The sequence below is a fragment of the Lichenostomus cassidix genome, chromosome Z, assembly GCF_008360975.1.
Source record: "Lichenostomus cassidix isolate B80296 chromosome Z, HeHo_3.0, whole genome shotgun sequence".
NCBI lineage: Eukaryota > Metazoa > Chordata > Aves > Passeriformes > Meliphagidae > Lichenostomus > Lichenostomus cassidix.
In genome coordinates, this window is record NC_139511.1 from 15,340,001 (window position 1) to 15,361,359 (window position 21,359).

A 21,359-nucleotide genomic window follows, 5' to 3' on the forward strand; every position below is an offset into this window, starting at 1 on the left:
CCATCATTCAGCTATTTTTTATTTTTCCAAATTTTCGATTTTTCTATTGCCTGCAAGAAGATGAATAGCATTCTCTTTAAAAATGCAGTGTAGTAGAGGGAATGATAAACTGAGATACTAAACAATGAAGACGAAAAAAGTACTGTGGTGTAGAACACCAGTTACCAAGTACCATTCTCAGAGCATCATTATCTGCCACTATTGCACACATTGTACGATTCCCCTCGGCTAAAGACAGACCAGAATGAAGTTTATCAGACCCAGAACTGGCTGTTTACACTGCCCAGGACTATGCAGTCATTGAAATCTTGGGAAACCTTGGCTCTTAAACCAGATTCTTAACATATTTAAATATTCTGTTATATTTAATGAGAGCAGATGCCTTCTGCCCCTCAGTATTTTTTAAAACATTAATGTGCCCATAGGTACTTTTTTTATTATGGTGCAATTTCTCACATTAAACTGCTGGACTTGAATGACAGTAATTTAGACAGCTGAGCTGGTAAAGATTACTGAAAAAAGACTAAAAAAAATTAATGAAGTGTAAAGCATATTGGGTTTGTAACACAAGGTATGCTTGTACAGTCACGTAACACACTATAGCTTTTTTGTAACATAGAATTTGCCTGTACAACATAATTTTTATCAATTTCTTGCTCTACTGTAAAACATTCCATTTATATTCAGGCAGCATCTCCACAGTTTCTGCAATGCATCTGAATCTCCTCATGAGGCAGTGTTGGAAGGCTTTGCCATAGAATCTACAGACACAGAATCATACAATGGCCTGGGCTGGAAGGGACCTTTAAAGGTCATCCAGCCCAAGTCCCCAGCAATCAGCAGGGACATATTCAACTAGATCAGGTTGCTCAGAACCCTGTCTGAACTGACCTTGAATGTTTCCAGGCATGGGGCACCTACCACCTCTGTGGGCAATCTGTTTCAGTATTTTACCACCCTTATTGTAAAAAGAAGAAGAAAAGTCCACCTTTTGCATTATCTTTATATTGGTTTTTAGGATAAAATTCCAACAACCTGCAATAAGGCATGATGGATGTATTCCTTTACATGAATAGCAGGCTAGGTGGCCATACATCCACCAGCAATGGTGTTCTGGTGTACCTGTGTCAAATCTGCAGTGAGCACAACAGTGAAGATTGCAGAGCCTACAGAATATTGCATTCTTCCCAGAGATAAAAAAACTGCAAGTGCCAAAAATCAAGCAAACAATGGCCTAACTGCAGGCTGATAATGATGAAATTGGGAGGAGAAAACCCCTGAGAGAAAGGCATCTGAATTACATCCTTTATTGTGTCTTCTCCAAAGAAACAATAAAATGAGACTGTCCAAAAGACTGCTCACAGTCTGCTTAATAACAGCACAGAAGGAACAGCAACAAAACCTTACGTTAGTTGTCACTTTTAGAACCAGCTTGACTGTGCAGGGGGACAAGGCTTACATTGTCTTAGGTTAATGCAGGAAGCTATGATTAGCATGGTACCCAGGCTATTGATTTGACCTGTCTTCTACACTTCAAAAGACTGACTACAGGGACACTGCAATCCAGTGAAACTCCTTTTCTACCTTCCTCGTTTTCCTCCCACAAGGAACTGACAGGAGAAAGATGGGATCCCTGCTCTCAAGGTGAACAGCCAGCAGCACCTTCAGAGTAACCAGAGACTAGCCTCTAAAAGCTGACACTGGAAAACACTTGGAGAGCCAAGAAACTACAGGGGATAGAGCTGCCAAACTCTTAAAAGTCTCAACTGAGAAAACGCTGACTGAGATTTCTGAAAAGCTTATACAAGTTAAAGACATTGCCCTGGCACCAGAACAACAGATATCCACTTGTTTTATTTCTAGCTGTTGCTCCAAAGCACAGACACAGAAAAACTCAATGAAAAAGTTAGAAAACATCACAATAAAATATTATTAGTTTTTAAGCTAGTCCTAGTTTAAGAAATGTCTGAATGGACTTTTCTTAAAACCTTTTTAAAGTAAGTTAAATGGAAAATTTCAGCCTGAATAGTTATTCTTAGGCAAATTTATATGTAACTGAAAACAGGAACTTTAAATGAGAACCAAAGTGAACCCAAATCAATGTCAATGTAATAACTGAAATTTCCTAAGTGGCATTGGTGGTTCAAGCTGGAGAGAAACACAGGTTCTAAGTTAAGCATTTATTAATGGTTGTTTTTCAATGATTTCAATATTAAGAGCAAACTACTCCACAAATGCAAAGATTCAGAAGGAGATTTCTAACTCACACACTCTAGCATTCTCTTCCACAACAGGCAATTCAATGGAGCAAAGACCTAGCTATAGCTGGAGCACTTAAATGATAACCTTTCCTCCTGCACTCGACGTCACTTGGCAGCAGTTCCTCAGTTCACCTCAGCTGTCTCATTTCTTTTAACCTCTATCTATGACAAACAAAGCCCTCATAACTTTCATAACACAGAAATGTGTTCTCTCTACCCAAAACTGTACCTTGCCAGACAATACACTGCTCTTCTCCTTTCTGTAAGAAAATCAATTTATATGGGAAGTATGCAAATATCTATTTCAGTTGCCAGAAATCCAAAGTATCTACCTCTGACACTGTCGGCTCCTTACAATGTGAACTCCATTTCCTGTTATCTCAGTGATTACACTTGGTGGCACTGTCTTTGAGGGGAATGTGGTACATTGTCACTTCTCTAAATGGATCACTAGTATCAGAATTCACTAAAATTTTTTATTTCTTCCCAGCACTACCCTGTTTTAGCCTTGGACTAGACAAATGCAGTAGTGACACTGATCTGTTGGAGCAAGTCCAGAAGAGGGCCACCAAAATGATTAGAGAGATGAAGCACCATTCCTACAAGGAAAAGCTAATCTCTGAAAGAGAGTAGATTTAGATAAAATCTTTGCTGGGAGGGTGGTAAAGCACTGGAACAGGTTGCCTACAGAAGCTGAGGATGCCCCATCCCCAGAAGGCCAGGCTGGATGGGGCTCTGAGCAACCTGGTCTAATGAAAGGTGTTTCTGCCCATGGCAGGTCAGTTGGAACTAGATGATCTTTAAGGCCCCTTCCAAACGAAATCATTCCATGGTTCTATGGTTCTATATCAATCACGCAAAGAGAATCATGGAAGAAAACAGGCTCTCTCCAGTAGAAAGGTAGCAGACTAACACTTCCATTTCATTTGCTGCTTCTTACTCATGAAACTAGTTTATGTACTATGTGTTGAAAAGTATGCATTGGCTTACAGACAGGAACATGCAGATCAATTGGGGATGTATAGGGAATTCTTTCAGCAACATAAGGTGCTTTTTTTTTTTTAAATTTTGCTTCTTCAAAGGAACATGGCACAATTGTCTAGAAAAAATACAGGGCCATTGTCTCTCCCGACTGATTTACTCACATCACAAATTAAAATTTTTCATCAACGAGAAAAGGTATTTCTGCTAGTAAGAGTAGATGGTACTATGTAATTCAAATAGTTTACTTTTAGTAAGAAAACTGCTGTCTCTGTAGACTAAAATGGTTACTTTTTTTTCTCATTTATAATTAGAAAAATCTGACATATAATGACTTAGTGCAATACACAAGCAAGCATTTATTCACAGGACCTGATCAAGGAACTAGATACACTGGGAAACATCAACTGGGTACTACTGGAAAACAACAGACTACCTGAATACCGTAAGAAAACTGCAGAACCTGAAAATGAAGAAATGTCCTTGTGTGATAGTTGTTCCATTATCTATAACCCTGCATTGCACCCTCAGGGATTGCAAGCAGTCTGAAATCCAGTTACAATTCTTTGATTCCTGAAGGAAAACATGCCACTGCTACTCAAATACTGGATCAAAAATAATAAAAATGTGTTCACATTATGTATAACAGCATTGTCAAACAATTTGCTACCAGGATTTCAGAAAAAGATCCCTTTTGGAAGAAATGGCTAAGTGAAGGGCTCAAATCAGTAAGCAGGTGAGAGATCCTTCTTCAGCTATTTGCCAAACTACCATATGGGGCTGGTCAAAGAAAGAAAGGGGAATGTTGCAGTGTAAATCTGTCTTGTTTTTTTTTTTTTCTTTGGTTGAATGTACCTTTGTGTGTGAGTTGAAGCAACTTCTTGGCTGTTCTAACTCACATCCAGGCCATATTAGTGCTCTGCTCAACTCCTGAAGACTCCCAGGAATAGAACTTGGCTACCGGGGAAAACCAACTTAATTAGGCTCAAAACACTTCCACGGTACAAATTGTTGTGTTTTCCAGCACAAAGTGGAATGAAACTACACATTATTACAAACATAGTCAAGAAGTGTTCAGGACCAAGTGTTCCAATTTTTAAGCAGCTTGCTGGACAAAGAATGTAACTAACCTTGGAAAACCCTTTTCCAAATTGTCTTTTTTAAAAATCTCATATAACCACTACCATTAGCAGAGGTATTAATAGGGAATCTAAGGAAGAATCTATGAAAATGCAAACTCTGCTTGAATGTAAATTTGGTCCAGTAAGCAATTACACTAAGCCACAACACTATGTGTCCTTTATAAACCATTTAAAAAGTATTGCTGAAAATACTTTGATGTGCTGAAAATACTTTGATGGCTTCAAAACTTCTTTTTGCATACTTTAATTCCTAACATTTGCTTAGGGTCACCTTAACTGGCAGGCATCACAGGTGAAAAATACAACCTGAAATTTAAAATCACATAAATAAGAAATTCAGAAACTGCAGAAAATAATCTGAACAGATTCCATACCAACAAACCCCAGACATTAAAATTTAATAGATCACGATATGACCTTCCTGTAATATTAAAGGCTGCTCTTCATAATCTATAATGTCACAAGAATACAGATTTCTTCAAACTGGAGAAGAAAACCAGCGTGGGAAACAAGGAAATATTTTTCTTGCTAGTTTCTCTTTTCTTTTTAACTTCTTTTTTTTTTTCTTTCTGTTTTATTTAATGGCTGTGGTCAGCAGCAGTGGCAGCTTTTAAGTACTCATATGAGAGAAAAGTTAGTGAATGGAATACAAACTAATAAAACCCACATTTATTATATTATTAATATAATTCCTTTAGATCTATTCAAATATGCAGGCTAAGACCTAGAAACAAAACTCTCTACATAATGAAATGGAATGGAATCTAAAAGGAGGCAAAATCAATACATTTTCACACTGAAAGTCTTGTTAGCACTACACAACAGAGTACTACAAATACAAACAAATTACTAGGCTATTTAGTCATTGGCACATTTTATCACCATCACTACATATGAAGCTTTAATACAGTCTTGTCTTTATGTCTATTATAGCAATTATTAGTTTGGAAAAGTATGCTAGTACATAGTTACTAACTCAGATTTCCGACTGGTAGAGTCACCAAAGGTCTCAGAGAAAAATGGGTAAGCTTCTCACTGTGTTTTAAGATGTCACAATCAGAAATAGCTTTGTTGTAGGTCTTCTGTGATATAACCTTTTTTTAAACTTTCAACTAAAACAACAACAAAAAAATTACAACCAATTTCAATTCATTAAGAAACAGTGAGAAAAACTTGCAGCAAGTTGAAATGTACACACACGCAATCATATCTGCATTTGCAGATTGTCTGGAATGAACTGAAGGATTTTAAAACTCAGATTAAGAAGAGATTTAATAGTTTAAAAAAACCCCACAATAGCATTATATTAACTTTTCAAAATACCTTCATGTCTAATGACTGTATGAAGAAAACATAATTTTAATGACACAAGTGCTGCACAACTTAAGATTATGTCAGGTCTAAATTACAAATTCTTATTCTCATGATTGCAACTCAACACAAAAAAGTACTCTGTGTTGAACATTGTGTCAGGGTGTCTTCAAAAAAGCAACTTGAAAGATGGAAACATAATTGTAGTGTTATGAACTACATGCAGTTTGAAATTACTATTGCGTGCAAATTTCTTACTTCCTTCAAAGAAACTGGCTGAACCCAGAGGAAACTAGTTTTCTTCAGAATTTAACAGAATCAGTCTCCTAGAACTTAGGAACATTTGATTTTGAGTAGGATTTGGGGCAAAGCATTCAATTTTAAACCCACAAATATTATCTAACAGAGCAAAAAGCAATGAAAAAGGTTTTGAAATACAAATTTACCTGAAGTTCTCCCACATTTCTGCTGCTCCACAAAGAACATTAGAGATACATATTAGGCATAAAGAACAAAAATTGAGAAGCAATTTCTCAAGCAGTTAAGAAAATGCTTGTAAGAGGAAAAATCTGAGCTAAAGGTACAAGGACTACGGAGCTACACTATTCACAGATTTTTGAGCTGAGGAACTTGACCCATGTTTAAAAACAGACTTATGTCAGCATGCAGAAGTTAAGAATTTTTATTTTTCATACTATATTAACTTGTGTTCCCTTTAATCTAACACCTCCCAAAATCTCTTTCGGTGTTCAAGAACAGACATTGCTAGGAGGAGCCTGATGAATGGAGGGGGTGACCTACAGTACCCTGCAGAGCACAGCAGATCTAGGCAGCCTTGTGAGTGTACTGTAAGACATTATGAGAATGCTGTACATGATTTAATGGAAACCACCTATGCTCAACATCATTTAAATTACTTCAACACTGAGTACTCTCTCAGCATCTCCACAGTGTCAGCTTTCCTTCATGTGAAGTAAGCATGGAGATCTTTCTGAACCTTGGAAGGTTACTGTGAATTATGACAACAGTTTCCAAAGCACGGTATGATATCTATATAAAGGTGCTGGATGAATGAGAAATATCTTCTCAAAGGCTTAATTTTTGTTTCAGAGTGTAACTCAGATCTTACTTTGCTTCCAGCGCCAGGGCAATGATGCCTGCAGCCATAGGTGCAGAGGCTGAGGTTCCAGTATGGCTGTCTGTGCAACGCTGCCTCAGGTCTGTGGTGATCTGGAAGAAATTGAATGTGTGAAATTTAAAACACAACCTCAGACATCAGAGCACATTTCATTTACTTGAATGAGTCACATGTATGTGGAGGGTACTTTCTTCTTCAATTACAAGTAAAGGAAGATACATGATGTTAGATGTTCTGAACCTGAAGTCACTTGTGAAATTATAGAGTGTTCTCTAGATTGCTCCATGGCATGATCAACAAAGACACTTTTAAACTAGAAAAACATGCAGAGGGGTTCAAAACTGCACAGCTACACAACTGAAACTCTGTCCTTCTACTTGGATTTACAGAGGACTTTCCCTCCAAGAATCTCAGTGATTTACAAACAGAAAGGAAGTAAATCTTACAGTGCTCCCTATATATGTAAGACTGCTTAGGCCCATTTTAGAGACTATAAAGAAGTATGGAGGGTTTGATTAGTATGGCCGAAGTCACACTGGAAGTGTGTGACAGGAGAGAATACAGTTGGGCTTAGTTAATCTTTCATTCACTCCTTATGCAACAAATCACATGAAATTCAGCAGCAATTCACTGGGAAATCCTGATGTGATCACAAATTTGGGCCAGCCATCACCAGCCAATTAGATATTTTCAATTATTATGTATTATGTACAGATAATTGTATGCTGCACATATTTTTGTATGTAATCTAAGTGGATGCATAAGCTGTAATGTGCAATACCAACTAGAGGCACAGCCTTCTACTTACTATTAGGATGTTTCTATCCAATAATGAATTTCAGACAGATGCTTTCTGTAAGACTGTAAATCTTCTAAACCCTGCTTCCTTCAGGCAATGTTAATCGAAAGTGATTCTACTCTCCCATTGTCTTCCTGAAGAAGTGGCTCTTTGCAAGAGCAAGGCAGTAGAGTAGGATGTCACTACTACCTAGCAGAAGCTCAAGCAAAACACATGCAGACAGGAAAAAAGTTATCAGCCTACAGCATGGAAATCTTGGTGAAGGTGAAGGACCTGTGATGCCATACCTTAAGTCTCAGAACATTCTCAGTCACTGCAAGATACAGAATATCTCCCTGAGGGGCAGAGGAGAAGTTGCTTACACAACTTTTTATCTAAGCACATGGAATTACTGTGTTCTAATCCACCAGTATTGTACTTCATTTCCAACACAGATTTTCCACAAAGATGGGAGAAAGAGAGGATTGGAGGATCAAAAAACCACAAAAAACCACAAAAAACCACAGGGCACGTAAAAATGCCTGTCTAACTTTTCAAGATATAAAATATAATCAGAAAAACCAGCTGCAGTCTCATCTGGGCAAAATATAAGCAAATGCATACAGAAGATGTAAGTTTTACACTTAATGTTAGCCATATTCAGTATATTACATGATTTGTATAAGGCTGATGAAAACTCCCACAATATGTAAGCATATGTTAGTTATCACAGAAGATTTCTAACAGAAAAGGAGCTAACAGCACCAAGAAAATGATCGTTGAAAACAAGTGGGGAGCAAGTGAAACAACATAGAAGCTTCTAAAAATTGAAAAAAGACAGATGAAAGCATTTATAATGTCAGATCCTTAAATGAACCAACATACCAGGGGCCAGATTTCTTGATTAATGAAGTCTACAAAGAACTTTCCCCCCCCTATTGTTTAATATTCTTCATAAATGCACACCTTGTTAAATAATTTCTTCTAGCTGTCATCGGCTAGAAGTTGGAACCCCACAAATAAAATATTCATGTAATTTTCTTCTCTCTCGCCCTCTTGCCTACTGAGTGTCTATTCATTTAGATAAAGAAAATCACCAGTGTTGGAAAAAGCTTTATGCATTGAAAGTGCATGAATGCTGTGACAATATTAAGAGATGAAACTGCAGCAGGAACAGCCCTAATACGGAATTGCCTGTATGTGCAAATTCAAACAGTGGTTTTGCAGATGGGATTACAATGTCCAAGTACTAGACAATGACATGCACTCAGAGATGTATGAGGCTCAGCTATCCCATTTGGAAAATATTGGCCAGTGCTGTGGTAAGGACCAGAAGGAAGGCCAGGAAAGAGATAGGGCAAAAAAGGGATTAACACACACTCATGTCTTTCATATCTTGGTACTTTATACCCAGCATAAAAGTGGTGCAGCAGGTGCTTTCCTTGGAGGACCAAAGGACAACAAAGCCTCTTGGAGCTCAGGTAGGAAAAGGTGCTCTCATAGCAGCTTTTCCCTAAGGGACAACCTCTGTCAATACAGTGAAACACACACTGAATTGTGCTATCTTTGTTTCTCATCCTCTGGAAGAACATCCTTCCAGAGTGGATTTTACTGTCCAGTATCTTCAGCTATCAAGCACAATAAGCCATAACATCTCTTTATTTGGCAACATTGTTCTCAGTGGATACCGTGGCAGCAATTTGAACTACAGACCTTTCTCTCTCTTTCAGCAGATAGATATTTTAGCCGAAAAAGTGTTGAGAAAGCTTTTTAAGTGTAAATACCAGTTGAGCTAATTCAAAGGAAAGTTACTGACAAGAGCTGAGATGTTTAGGTGCAAATTTCCTCAAAGATCTGAGGCATGTTTTTCAGCACTATGGATTCACCACCAGAGAACTGTTGCGTTCACCCCAAGAACAAAAGAGTACACAATCACAAAATTTCAAGAAAATTGGTGCCTCAAATTCCTGAATATCCTAAACAACATCATCCATCACAATAAAAGGATGTGGTTTTTGATAGCTGCCATTAGCATATACCAGTAGTCATGCTGATCATTAGGGTGGGGAGAAGTGTGGATACTGAAAAGCTGCTAGCAGAAGCTTCTCCCTGAGAAACTCTCCTTTCCCATGCAAGCTAGGAAAACAAAGAGATGATTTTTGTAGATAGTATTTAAACACCTGCTGTTTTCCTGATCTGTTTGGGTTTAAGGCAGAGAGTGTTTGGAATTGGACATTGTAGGACTTCAGCCAATCACCCAGGAGGTGGGTGACCACTGACCAATCACTTATGGAATTTTAGCACATATAAGCAGAAGTTGTAAACAATAAAAGCTCTCTTTGCTTGCCACTTGGTCTGTGCCTGCTGCATTATCTCCATCCCAGGTACTACATCGACAGAGAAGGAGAAATTTTTTAATCTGCTGTTGAGTACAGCACAAGTCCTGATCTGTGAAAATGCTGATCCAGCTGCCCAAGGAAATTCCATGCAATATTTCTAGGCCAATGAGTTACAACTTCTAAATCAGTTGAATCAACTAGGTTTGACTGAAGACAATGATAATGTTTCTGGTACTTGCCTAGTTTAATTAACATGAAATTAGCAGTCTCAGACAGATACCCTGATGAACGGCAGATAGATATGACAAAAATCACTACAATGCACTATAATACCTCCTATATTACCTATAATAATATACGGTAGTGCAAAGCCCTCAGAAAAAGTAGACTTTTATTAGAGGAAAAAATCTAGACACTGTAGCAGTTTTATAAAAGCAACTTGCTCTGACCAACTTGCTCTCTGAAGGAGATGCCACCGCTGTACAATCATTATTAAGGCTGCATCATTAATCTTTCCATAGTTCCACCAACTTGGAAATTAATGAATAAAGTAAAAAATGGGATTTCTCTTGGCAGAGAACATGCTCATGCACCCTCTCCCAAGTCTCTGCATTTCTTGCGAGTTCATATTTCATGACGGGAGTTTTCTGAACTGATTGAATAAATTTTTCTTCTGCTACAGTTCTTCAAGACACATTGATTTCTATGAATCTGTGTCCCTAGACGTGAAAGACTTTAACTAAAGTCGATGGTACATTCTACACAGGTTATGTATCCGTGTGTATCCAAAACTGAAGGTGTCACATTGTGTCCTGTGTGTATCCTCAGCATATCTTGATAACCTGAGTGAGTTTCCGAAGGACTGCCGGGTTTTGTGTTTTAAGAGCTGGCAGGAGATGAGATGCGGTTTTTTTGTTGTTTCAATTTTTTGCTTACTTCTGCTTAGAGTAGAAGTTTATCAGCAAGAAGAGAAAGAAGCAAATGAACTGCTATTTATCAGAAGACAAGAAAACAGTTGGAATGTTAAGTAGACAGGCAATTTGTAGAAGGTAAGTAATTCAACAGGCTTATAAATTACATCTATGAGGAACTTTCTTTTGTAAAATCCTTAGTGCTTTAGGAAATAATCTGAAAAAGGAACTAAAAGGAAATGTATTTATGCAATATCTTTGATAAGAGCAAGAATGACACAGATAACTATATTATGCAGTGCTTAACCTATCCTAGCCACATGGTCTGGAGGGGGGGAAGCTATTTTTAAACATTGTCCTACAGTATCCACAGTAGCAAAAGAGAGCAATAGGAAAAAATACCACGACAACTATGTATTATTAGCCAACACTTCTGCACTCCCTGAGTTATGAGAGATGACATCTATAAAGAAGTAGAATTTTATAGTCTTTACCTACTGTCAATTTGCCTCTGTTCCACAGTGTGTTTCTATGCCTGTACCTATGCCAGCACTTTACTGCTGCACTTTAAACCACCTAAGAGTAATTCTAGTTCTTCTCCATCACAGTCTATGTAAAAGCTATGCATCTATCTGAATCTTTGGAACATTTGCATGCTTTGGGCTTTTTAATATATCCAGAGGGTGGAAACTTGGTTCATAAGAGGCTAATTATTGCTGTAATAAAATTCAGTACAGTAAAAAGTCAAATGCACTTGGTGTACCTTTCCTGAACAACAAAGAACTCTTACAAGATGGTGTGTCTAACTATAATTGCTAGCTTAAAATATTTCAAGCTGTCATTGTGTAAGACAATAAAACCTCTCCAGATCAGAGAAACTTCTAAAATTATGTTACATTCCACATTTGTAACAAGCAATTATGAAAAATAGGCAGTATTGAAAAGAGAAAAAAAAAGTGTTTTGCGCAGTTACAAAAGCGCGTATGATTCTATTACTCCATATTTAAATCAAATCATTTTTATAAGAATTTTTAGTCAACACAATGAATTCCTAATGCTTGGTAATTGTTTGTTCATTTACCTTATAATACATTCTGCATTTACTGGACAGAAAAACAGAGAACAAAAGAAAAAAAGAGGGATTTTCAACTAAGGAGTTGCAAGGGAAAACCAAAAGGAACTGTGGAACGTGACACCATACAACTGCAACCATTCACTGTTCCTCAGGCTTGGGTACATATTTCTGTACTACAACATTGCAGAATCTCACATTATACTTAAGTTTGTGGTGTGATACATGACAAAACCAAAAAAATTTTAAAAAAAGAAGAATTCATTTTATTTGATGTTAATTGTAAATCCTATGCCAGGTCACTCCTTCCAGTGCCAGGTCACTCCTTGCTGGTTTACTGCTGCGGTATTTTTGTTTCCTATTTTGAATATAGGAGTCTCACTCCAACAAACAAAATCACCATATGCTTTGATCAAATATTGTTACTCTTCAAATTTTGGCATAGAGTTGAGCCCTGCATAGTTTGTCTACTGCATATAAATTTCTATGCATAATAGAATTTGGATAATTTAAAAATAATCTTTCCATTCATCTTCTATTCTTATTTTCCCTTTAAACTTGCTGTGACCTCTCAGCTTCTTGGGGAAAGATATGAAGCTGACCTCTGACCCAAAAAGAGCATCTGTTTAAACTAAAGTTATGAGAGATGACACAGTGAAAAGGATGTATAGTACAACAATCAACACGAATACATACAGTTATTCTAGAACTTCTAGCACTTAATAGAAGTTTAAAAAACCTTGTATTTGAAACTTTCAGTCCTATCTTGAGTTCAGGTCTTGTTTCAAGTAAGACTTCTTTCCAAGTTAAATGAGACTTGATAGGACTTTAGGAGGGCTGAATTTTGATAGACAAGCTAGAGAAGAGAATAGCGATACAGTCAACACTCTTTAAAATTTTATAAATTTTAACATTTTATAAAGACAGTCACACAAGTAATAGCAATATGCCTGTCTCCATGTGAGAGTGTGTACGCTGAAGGGACTTTTCAATAATCAGTTTGAAAGGCTGGCTTCACAATTTCATGGAATTGCTCATTGGGTTGCAGCAAAACAGAAGTACGTGGTTATCCCTTACGTGGACAACTGGTTTATGCACAACACAAACAGAAGCTATTTATCTCCTGTACACTGTTTTGCTTCACCATTGAAAGTGTCTGGAGGGGGAACAGGCTAGTATGGCTTTAAATGCCAAGTACCAGTAATAAAATGTAAGTTGTGTGTTTCAAAAGTCAACTGATAATATAGTACAGGAAAAAGAATCTTGGCAGGAATTTTTATAGTCTGATTTTCAAGCATTTGGGATCAGTGACTCTAATGGCACATGCAACTGCAAGCTTGCCTTCCACAAGAGTAGTCAAGGATAAATTACATTCTGGTAAACAAATCGTCAGCAGACTTGGGTTAATTCTTATGGCTCCTCAGTAGACTTATGCTATTGCCATTCACTGTACAAAATGATGCACACTGTAGGACTAAACTAAAACTGGCATATGGAACTGAAAAGCTTTGAAAAGAATGAAGGATTTGACTAGTAAAAACCATCGATCTGACTAATAAAAAAATCAGTGCTTACAGAATTCATGGAATTCAATTGGATTATTTTTACTTATCTCTGATATTCAGTGTGAGATCTCCAAGGCAGACTCCAATTAAGAACATTTTTAGAGGTATATTTTTAATTATTTTCAATAATGTTAATGTAAAATATCTTCCTTATTTCCCTAACTATGGGATAATTTACATGCATTCTATATATAATTATTACCTCCTTTGTAAAGTATACCTTTCAAAAATCTTACAATAAGATATTAAACAGCCTGTATTAGCACAGTACAAAATTCCAGAAGTGATGGGTACTATACTTTGGTAAACTAAAAAATTATATATGCTTGTGCTCCATAAGAAGTCTTTAACATTAAAGGTGAGATCACCTCTAGGTGTTTTTGATCCTACTGCAAGACATAAGGGAGTGAAATGTCAGAAATAAGCAATGTTTTCTTACTCAAATAGTAATTCTGTAAAAGCAGAAAGTCTGTGTTAATTGAAAAGAATGGATGACAATCATCAAGAAAATTACAGCTATTAAGAAATCAGAGGAATGTGCAAAGCTTAAATTAGCAATGTAGAGAAGTACAAATAAGGACTGAGAAATACAGAGATTTTACTAGAGATTAAAACACGAGCAAGGATATAAAGGAAAACTTCATAGCAATTTATCACATTTGAAGATAAAAGATGCAGAGAGGCACTAAGGAAAGACAAGATTAAATGGTGAAGCTTAAAAAATAAAGCATAAGGATGTTTTATTTTTCAATACATGAGAAGTAGAAGAACCCCCAAACCAATATTGTTTTATTTATGCAGAGACAACTGTTTATAGCAAATGGCTATTTCACTGAATGTTTCTTCTTGGAAAAAAAAATCTAAATTAAGTTTTCAGACCATAGAAAAATGATAAATCATCTTCCTTTTTATCTCTATTTTAAATACCAAGTATAAATCAGAAAGATTGGAAGTACCAAAGACTTTTACAAGAGCTGGAACGGTGCTATATTGCTTTTAGCATGGGTTTGAACACTGGACAAACTCCAAAAGATTGAAAGAAAACCTGCATTGTGTCATTATTTTAAAAGGGTAAGCAGTATTGCCTAATAATGTCATCTATTTGCCAACTTTTTATCTAGTGTAAAAAAACTGATACAGGAATTAAACTAGTATATTCAATGGTGGATAAGATAAGATTTTTGAAAAGAAAGCTTGCCTAAGTGCTGTAGTATTCTTTTTCTGACCATTGCTATGGCTGAAAGTAATATACTCAGGATTTTACAAGACACATCATGTAATAATGCACATTTAAAAAAAGGTATTCAAATTTGAGATATTAAAAATGTATACTATACATAATACATTGATTTAAACTGGGATAATTATGAGTCCAAAAATGTAAGCATGTATAAAAAATTAGAACTAGAGAAATTATATACATCCTTACTGCACACAGAAGAAATGTGTCTTGTTTCTAATCAAGTGTTCTACAATTTGGCTCTTGGCTGTAGTATGACCTAGAGCTTTTACCACAGACATGGAAGAAAATACCAGCACCTTCTGATGAGTGTTAGAGAAACTTGGAAAATGAGAAAGTGATGATGAGGGCTGGTCTGAATTGAGTACTAAACCAGGCAGTCATTAACGGTGGAATAAGGAGACCGTAACTACCCTTATGTATTTCCTTGAACCACCAACTTTGAAAAAGAGAAGTAGCACCTCTGAAACTGGGATGAGCAATGAACACATTACATGATAGTGAAGTTAACAAGTCTCAGCCAGGGTCAGTATATAAAGACAGGAAAACTGACCTGGCGCACAGAGACATCAATTTTCTTGTGCTTTTATCACCAAATACTGCTGCTACCTGACTGGTGCATCAAGTTTGGATTCTAGAAGCATGTAACATGAAAAAGAGTTTATAAGAAAAGATTACTTAGACAGAATGATGCAAGAAGCTTACCCTCAGTTACCAAAAAGAATTAACTGTTTGGGCTCTGTGGGCAGAGAGAAGATGGCAGACAACTGGAGTAGTCTTCATACTAACAATACGTCACACCAAATGCTTAGAAATCAAAGCTAAAGAGGCTCAAAGAACAAGTAAGAGAGCTTTTAAATAGAAAAGAATAATTAAAATCACCCTAAATTTAAGTGGATTTTCTGTCACTGGAAAGTTTGAAAGCAATATGCACTGTATTTATGAAAATTATTGTTGAGTTGACAGCAACTGCTGGAATCTAAGGACTTGGGAAAGTCCTACAGACTTGACTAAGTAACAGGTCAGGCTGGAGGACCACAATCACCATCTCTTCACCTTGTTAGTCTCACTTAAACATGAAGAAGTTAGTGGAAGTTTTTCAAAGGACCATGAAGGAAATTTAAAGTGAGGACTCCTAGATACAGTATTTTTTTTCTTTATTATTATCAGGGATAACAAGAAACATGTCAGGAAGAGAGAGGGAAGGTTTCAGTGAAGAGAAGAAAGTACAGAACATAAAAATCATTGGAATGAAGAACGATCTCAGAACAAGTCTAAAACAAAATTAGGCCCCCTGAAAATAAAGAAGAATCCAAGAAGGAATGGCCAGCATCCCAGAATCCTGAAAGACAAGGCAGACAACACTAAAAAAAACAGAGCAAATATTTTTAACTCTTTATTAACACCAAGAGAAGGATCTGCTAAGGGTCAGAAAGAAATATGAGATGAGTCATTAAGAAAACATGGGAAAAAAAAAACCCCTCCAAATCCTTCAATTTTCTGATTAAGAAGTAATAATTACTGTAAGTTAAACACCAGAATAAATAAGCAGGGAAGTGGACAGTATTAGCAAACCTCAGCAACCTGAGTATAAAGGTTTAAAAGGTTAAAAGGAGTAAAATGTTGAATACTGGAAAGTACACTGAATGGATTCACTCTGCAAAGGCACATAGGATGTATAAATACTAATGATATCAACAGATTATAAAAAAAAATTTAAAACTATTTGTCATATTACAGCAAAGATGAGAACATTAGGGAAAACGGATGCTGGCTGCTTAGGAATGAGATGAGGAACAATACAGAAAAGATGAGAACTGAGCCTAATTTTCCTTACAATATACTTTCAGAATAGGCAGCAATATGAGTAATAACTGACTGTCACTGAATGTAGAAGGGGAATGATGCTGGATCAAAATGAATCTGACAGAATGGAGAAGTATCTAAGTGAACTTCTAATATCATGTGTGTAAAATGTGAAAACTATTGATAACTGGACTTAAAACAAATGGAAATTAGTATAAATGATTTCTCTGTCTCGCCATAACCCCCAAGTCACTGTGCAAAACCACAAACACATACATAAAAAAATAATTAAAGCCCATACTATTTTCCTGTCATAGGATTCTCCACTGCTGTATGTCGTAGCTAGTGTGGATGCACATTCTTCCAGATACCACGGCTTCTTCCCACTTTCAGCTGTGCTGCTTATGGAGATGGTGTAGATGCTATTGGTGTAGCCATCACAGGAGCAGTGGTCTCGACTTCTTCCACCATTTCCAGATGCCCAAACAAAGACTGAACCTAAGCCTCTTCGTCCCTGTTTGGAAACAGTACAGAAAATTTGATTAATAATTCTTCTTTTCTCCCTCAACCTTTTAATAACCAGGTGTTTTCCCCCAAAATGACATCTCATGAGAGGAAGAAAATGATAGAACAACTTCCCTGAGAGGAATTTGAAATGAGAACAGGATTTAGTAGAATTCAGAATCACACATTAGAAAAACTGAGGAAATGAGTGGTAAGAACACAGCTTTTATACAGTGTTTGTTGGTCTGGCTCTGTGTTATCCAGATGTACCAAGGAAGTTGTGCTGAAAACTCATATGAAGGAGTAAAATATCACACTGGGTTGGCTTTCTGAGTTGCAAGCACACATTGCTGGCTTGTGTCCAGCCTCTCATCCACCAGCACCCCCAAGTCCTCTTTAAGTCCTTCTTGGCAGGACTGTTTTTGATGTGTACATCCCACACCTTCTGTTGATATTAGGGGTTGCCCTAACCTTGGTGCACCACCTGATACTTAATATTCCCATTGGCCCATTTCTTGAGCTTGTCCAGGTCTCTCTGGATGGCATCCTGTCCTTCAGGTGTGTCAACTGCACCACTCAGCTTGGTGTCATTTGCAAATATTGTTGAGTATGTACTCGATCCCTTCATCTATGTCATTAATGAAGACAGTGAGTAACACTGGATAACAATAATAACAACATGTATCCCTGGGGGAGGTTTGTTACTGATGTCCATTGGACTCAGTGTCACTAACATCATTGTCACGGTCCTCTGGATGTGACCATCCAACCACCTTCTTATCTGTCTAAAGTCCTCTCATCAAAGCCATCTCTCTCCAATTTAGAAGGAAGGATGTTGTGGGGAAGTGTGTCAAATGCTTTACAGAATGATGCCTGATGGGTTTTTTGTATTTTTTATTTTACTTTTATACTCTCTTTATATCCTTTATATATAACCTTTTACCCTTCCCCGTTCCTGTACTTTTTACTCCCTGTATCTTAACCCTACATTCTATCACCCTAGTACCCCTTGCCCTGCTCAGAATCCTTTGGGGAAGACGAAACATACCCACAATCTCAAAAGTATGATGCACAGCCTTGAACAGAGCCCCCATCACTGAGACATGTTTTTTGTAAACTAAGTAGCAATCTTTTGGGGGGGGGGCAATTTTAATAAGGGGGCAGTTACTTCATTGGAGACTTCTTATTGGAGACTTTTAGATAGGTATTCTAATCTAGGCTATCTATAAATTGTGTACGGGAGATATCGTCGGGGGCTTTTTGGCTTTTTGGGAGCTTTTTGGCTTTTTGGTTTTTGGGGCTTTTGAGCTGGCCTTTGGGCTTGCTTGTTCGTCGGTGCACATCTGGGATCCTATTAAACCAAGGTAAAACCCCTATCCCATACTGTGTGTCTGCGTCTAAAAATTTTTCTAGCAATTTAAGGCATCAGAAGTCCAGATCAATGACATCTGTAGCTCTTCCCTTGTACTCTGATGTAGTCACCAGATCATAGACGCCCACTGGGTTGGTCAGGCAGGACTTGCCCTTGGTGAAGCTGTGCTGGCTGTCTCAAATCTTCTCCCTGTCTTCCATGTGCTTTAGCAGAGCCCCTAGGAGGATTTGTTGCACAATCTTTGCAGGCAGAGAAGTTAGCTTGACAGGCTGGGAGTTCTCATAGTCCTTCTTTCAATTCTTTTTAAGGATGAGTACAATGGTTCTTTTTTTCCAGTCACCTGGGCCTTCACCAGACTGCCATGACTTCTCAAATACCGTGGAGATAATTTGTGAGTTTAATGAAAGTATACTATCTGGAAAGACTTTCCGCAAAGTAAGATAAATAGCTAATTTTCCTGACTAGTGTTCACATAAAGTTATGTCTCTAAGGTGCAAATTTTTAATTTAAAAGCAATTCAAGCAGACAAAAAAAATTCCAAGGTGCCAAGTTTAACGTACCATGAAATCCACATTCTCCAGATAGGGTCGGCAAAAATCTGGAATCAGGAAAAATTACAAATTTTTCATTTTCTTTAGTTGATCTTAGCTAATCCACCAATAAAAAGATGAAAAATAGTAACATTTTTGGTGGCCTTTTTTATTGTGGTTGGTTTTGGTTTGTTTGTTTTTTTGGTTGATTGGTTTTTTTGGGTTTTTTTGGTTTTTTTTAAGATAATCTTTATGAAGTGTTACAGCTCTCCTTCTCCACATTATGAACTCTCACCAAATCAAAATCCCTTTTCCATCTGGAGTTATTGTTCTGGCTCCTTTTTCCAGTTAGCAGGGTCCAATTCAGAGCCTCCCAAAGCCAGTGGGATGTGACTTCTCTTTCATTCCACGAAGAGGTAATCTCCCTTTGCATATCTTTATTTCTTACACCTCCATTCTGAAAAGACCTCATGAGTCAGACTAAAGGAAAACACCTCATGAGTCAGACTAAAGGAAGGGTAAATTGAAAAATTATTTCATGCATATTTACCTATTTGTTATACCAGCAGAATAGGGAGAAAGAAATTACACCCCTCTCCATACTTGCAGGGAATAGGAGGGAGGATTACAGTAAAAATATGCTGGTTCATTTTGATGAACCATTTTCATTCACATTTTGAGGTGCTCCTGCTTGATTTTTACTGGTTTTGTTTTGGTTCCATCCCATCATCTCTTGAAATTAGATCATGCTTCCAACCAGTAAGTATTGTCTGCTTTCATCTTCTGTCTCCTTTGTTGTAATGGTAGTTCTTGGCCTGACCACCAATTCTGACATCTGTTTCACAATCATGTACAAATTCCTGTCTGGTCCTACAATGACCTTAAAAAACACCTCTCTCCTACATAACCCTTCACCCAAAAAAGTTAATATATATATATATATAGGCAGGTAGAATACATAGAAAAAAGAATACCATACAGTCACAGTTCTACCTCCAGAACATGTTGAAATATTCCATCAGAACTCTCCTTCAATGAATTTTCACAGTTATCAGCTATTTGTAGAATTTTACATATTTTGCATTTCTATTCTTCTTCACATGCATGTTTTGGAAGCAGTATTATGTAATGACATGTGGCCAAACTATACCCCATGGGAAATTCAGAATAACCAACACAAACAAGCGAGAAAAAATGAGAATTCATGGTTATCAAATACAGATTCTACTTAAAAATAAAAACTTTTGTAAACAAATTCTTAAGAAGATGCACACAGGAAAATATCCTACAAATAACACCATCATTTTTCTGCTGTCACCATCACATGTTTTTGTATGCAAACAGCAGTAGAACATGATTTGTCAATAAAAACCTTTATCATGCAATAAAAACCTTTATCATGCAATAAAAACCTTTCCACTGCAGGGTGTGACTGTATTATTAGCTTGTCTGAACAGAGAATGCGTCTCTACTTCTTTAGACGTATACTAATGCTACCGTGCTAATAATGAACAATAAGCTGCAGAAACAGGTATTTGAATTCATTTTTGGCCACAAAATGGTGTAAACATGCCAATGGATGTTAGAAATTCTGCAATTATCATTTAAAATTATAAACATCAATTGAGATTTTTAATAATAATGGCAAGGTTTTAAAAATAATAGCCATTTACACCTGGATTTATATTTTCATGTGAATTTTTTTTTGTTAACAAATTACAGCAAATATGTCTTTAAAACTAATGTCTCCTGCAAATTTGTAAAGGATCAATGTCTCTGTTATTGCAATAAAAAATGAGTACCAGGGGCATTGACCAACAGAAAAGAGTATTTTCTACTATATCCAAAGAAAGAACTCCAATTCCTCTAATGCATTGCAATACTGCACATGTGAGAGCTCAGCAGTTCACAGAAAATAACAGCATTCATTACCCACAGACTAGAAAATATGCCAGAGATCTTGTTCTTAGAAGCTATTTGGCAAAGCAAGAGGCAGTCTTAAAAATAATAAAAAAATGCAACCCTCCAAACTAATTGCAACACTTGTGTTCAGGAGAAGTCTGGATCTGGTGCTGGGTGATATAATATGGTTTAGGGTTTACAGTCATAGTGGTGGTAGGTGGACAGTTGGACTACATCATCTTGAAGGCCACTTCCAACCCTGATGATTCTATAATTCTATGATTCTATGAACTTGACTAAAAGAACTTGTCGACTAAATAGATTCTGGTTTACCATCTGGTTTCCAAACACTCTGCTTTAACTCAGTAGGCTCAATCATGCTTAGGAAATAGAAACTTGTTAGCAGCTACACTCAAGAAGTAAACAGAGCAAGAGCATCAGCTGCCCTACTGTATGTCAATGTCATTCCCAATTGGTCTCCTTTAAAGAAAGTTAAATAACATTTGG

At 36.9% G+C, this 21,359-nt stretch overlaps 1 protein-coding gene across 4 annotated transcripts in view; it reads right to left on the bottom strand.

Annotated features, from left to right (window-relative positions):
- PCSK5 (proprotein convertase subtilisin/kexin type 5) overlaps positions 1 to 21,359 on the bottom strand; it is a 225,291-nt gene that overhangs the window by 97,846 nt on the left and 106,086 nt on the right. For all 4 annotated transcript variants that reach the window (XM_085042105.1, XM_085042107.1, XM_085042106.1 and 1 more), the window contains exons 8-9: positions 16,846 to 17,058; positions 6,825 to 6,925 (exon numbers count right to left, since the gene is read on the bottom strand). In XM_085042105.1, the coding sequence (XP_084898231.1) occupies positions 6,825 to 6,925; positions 16,846 to 17,058 (314 nt within the window). The remainder of the gene's footprint in view (positions 1 to 6,824; positions 6,926 to 16,845; positions 17,059 to 21,359) is intronic.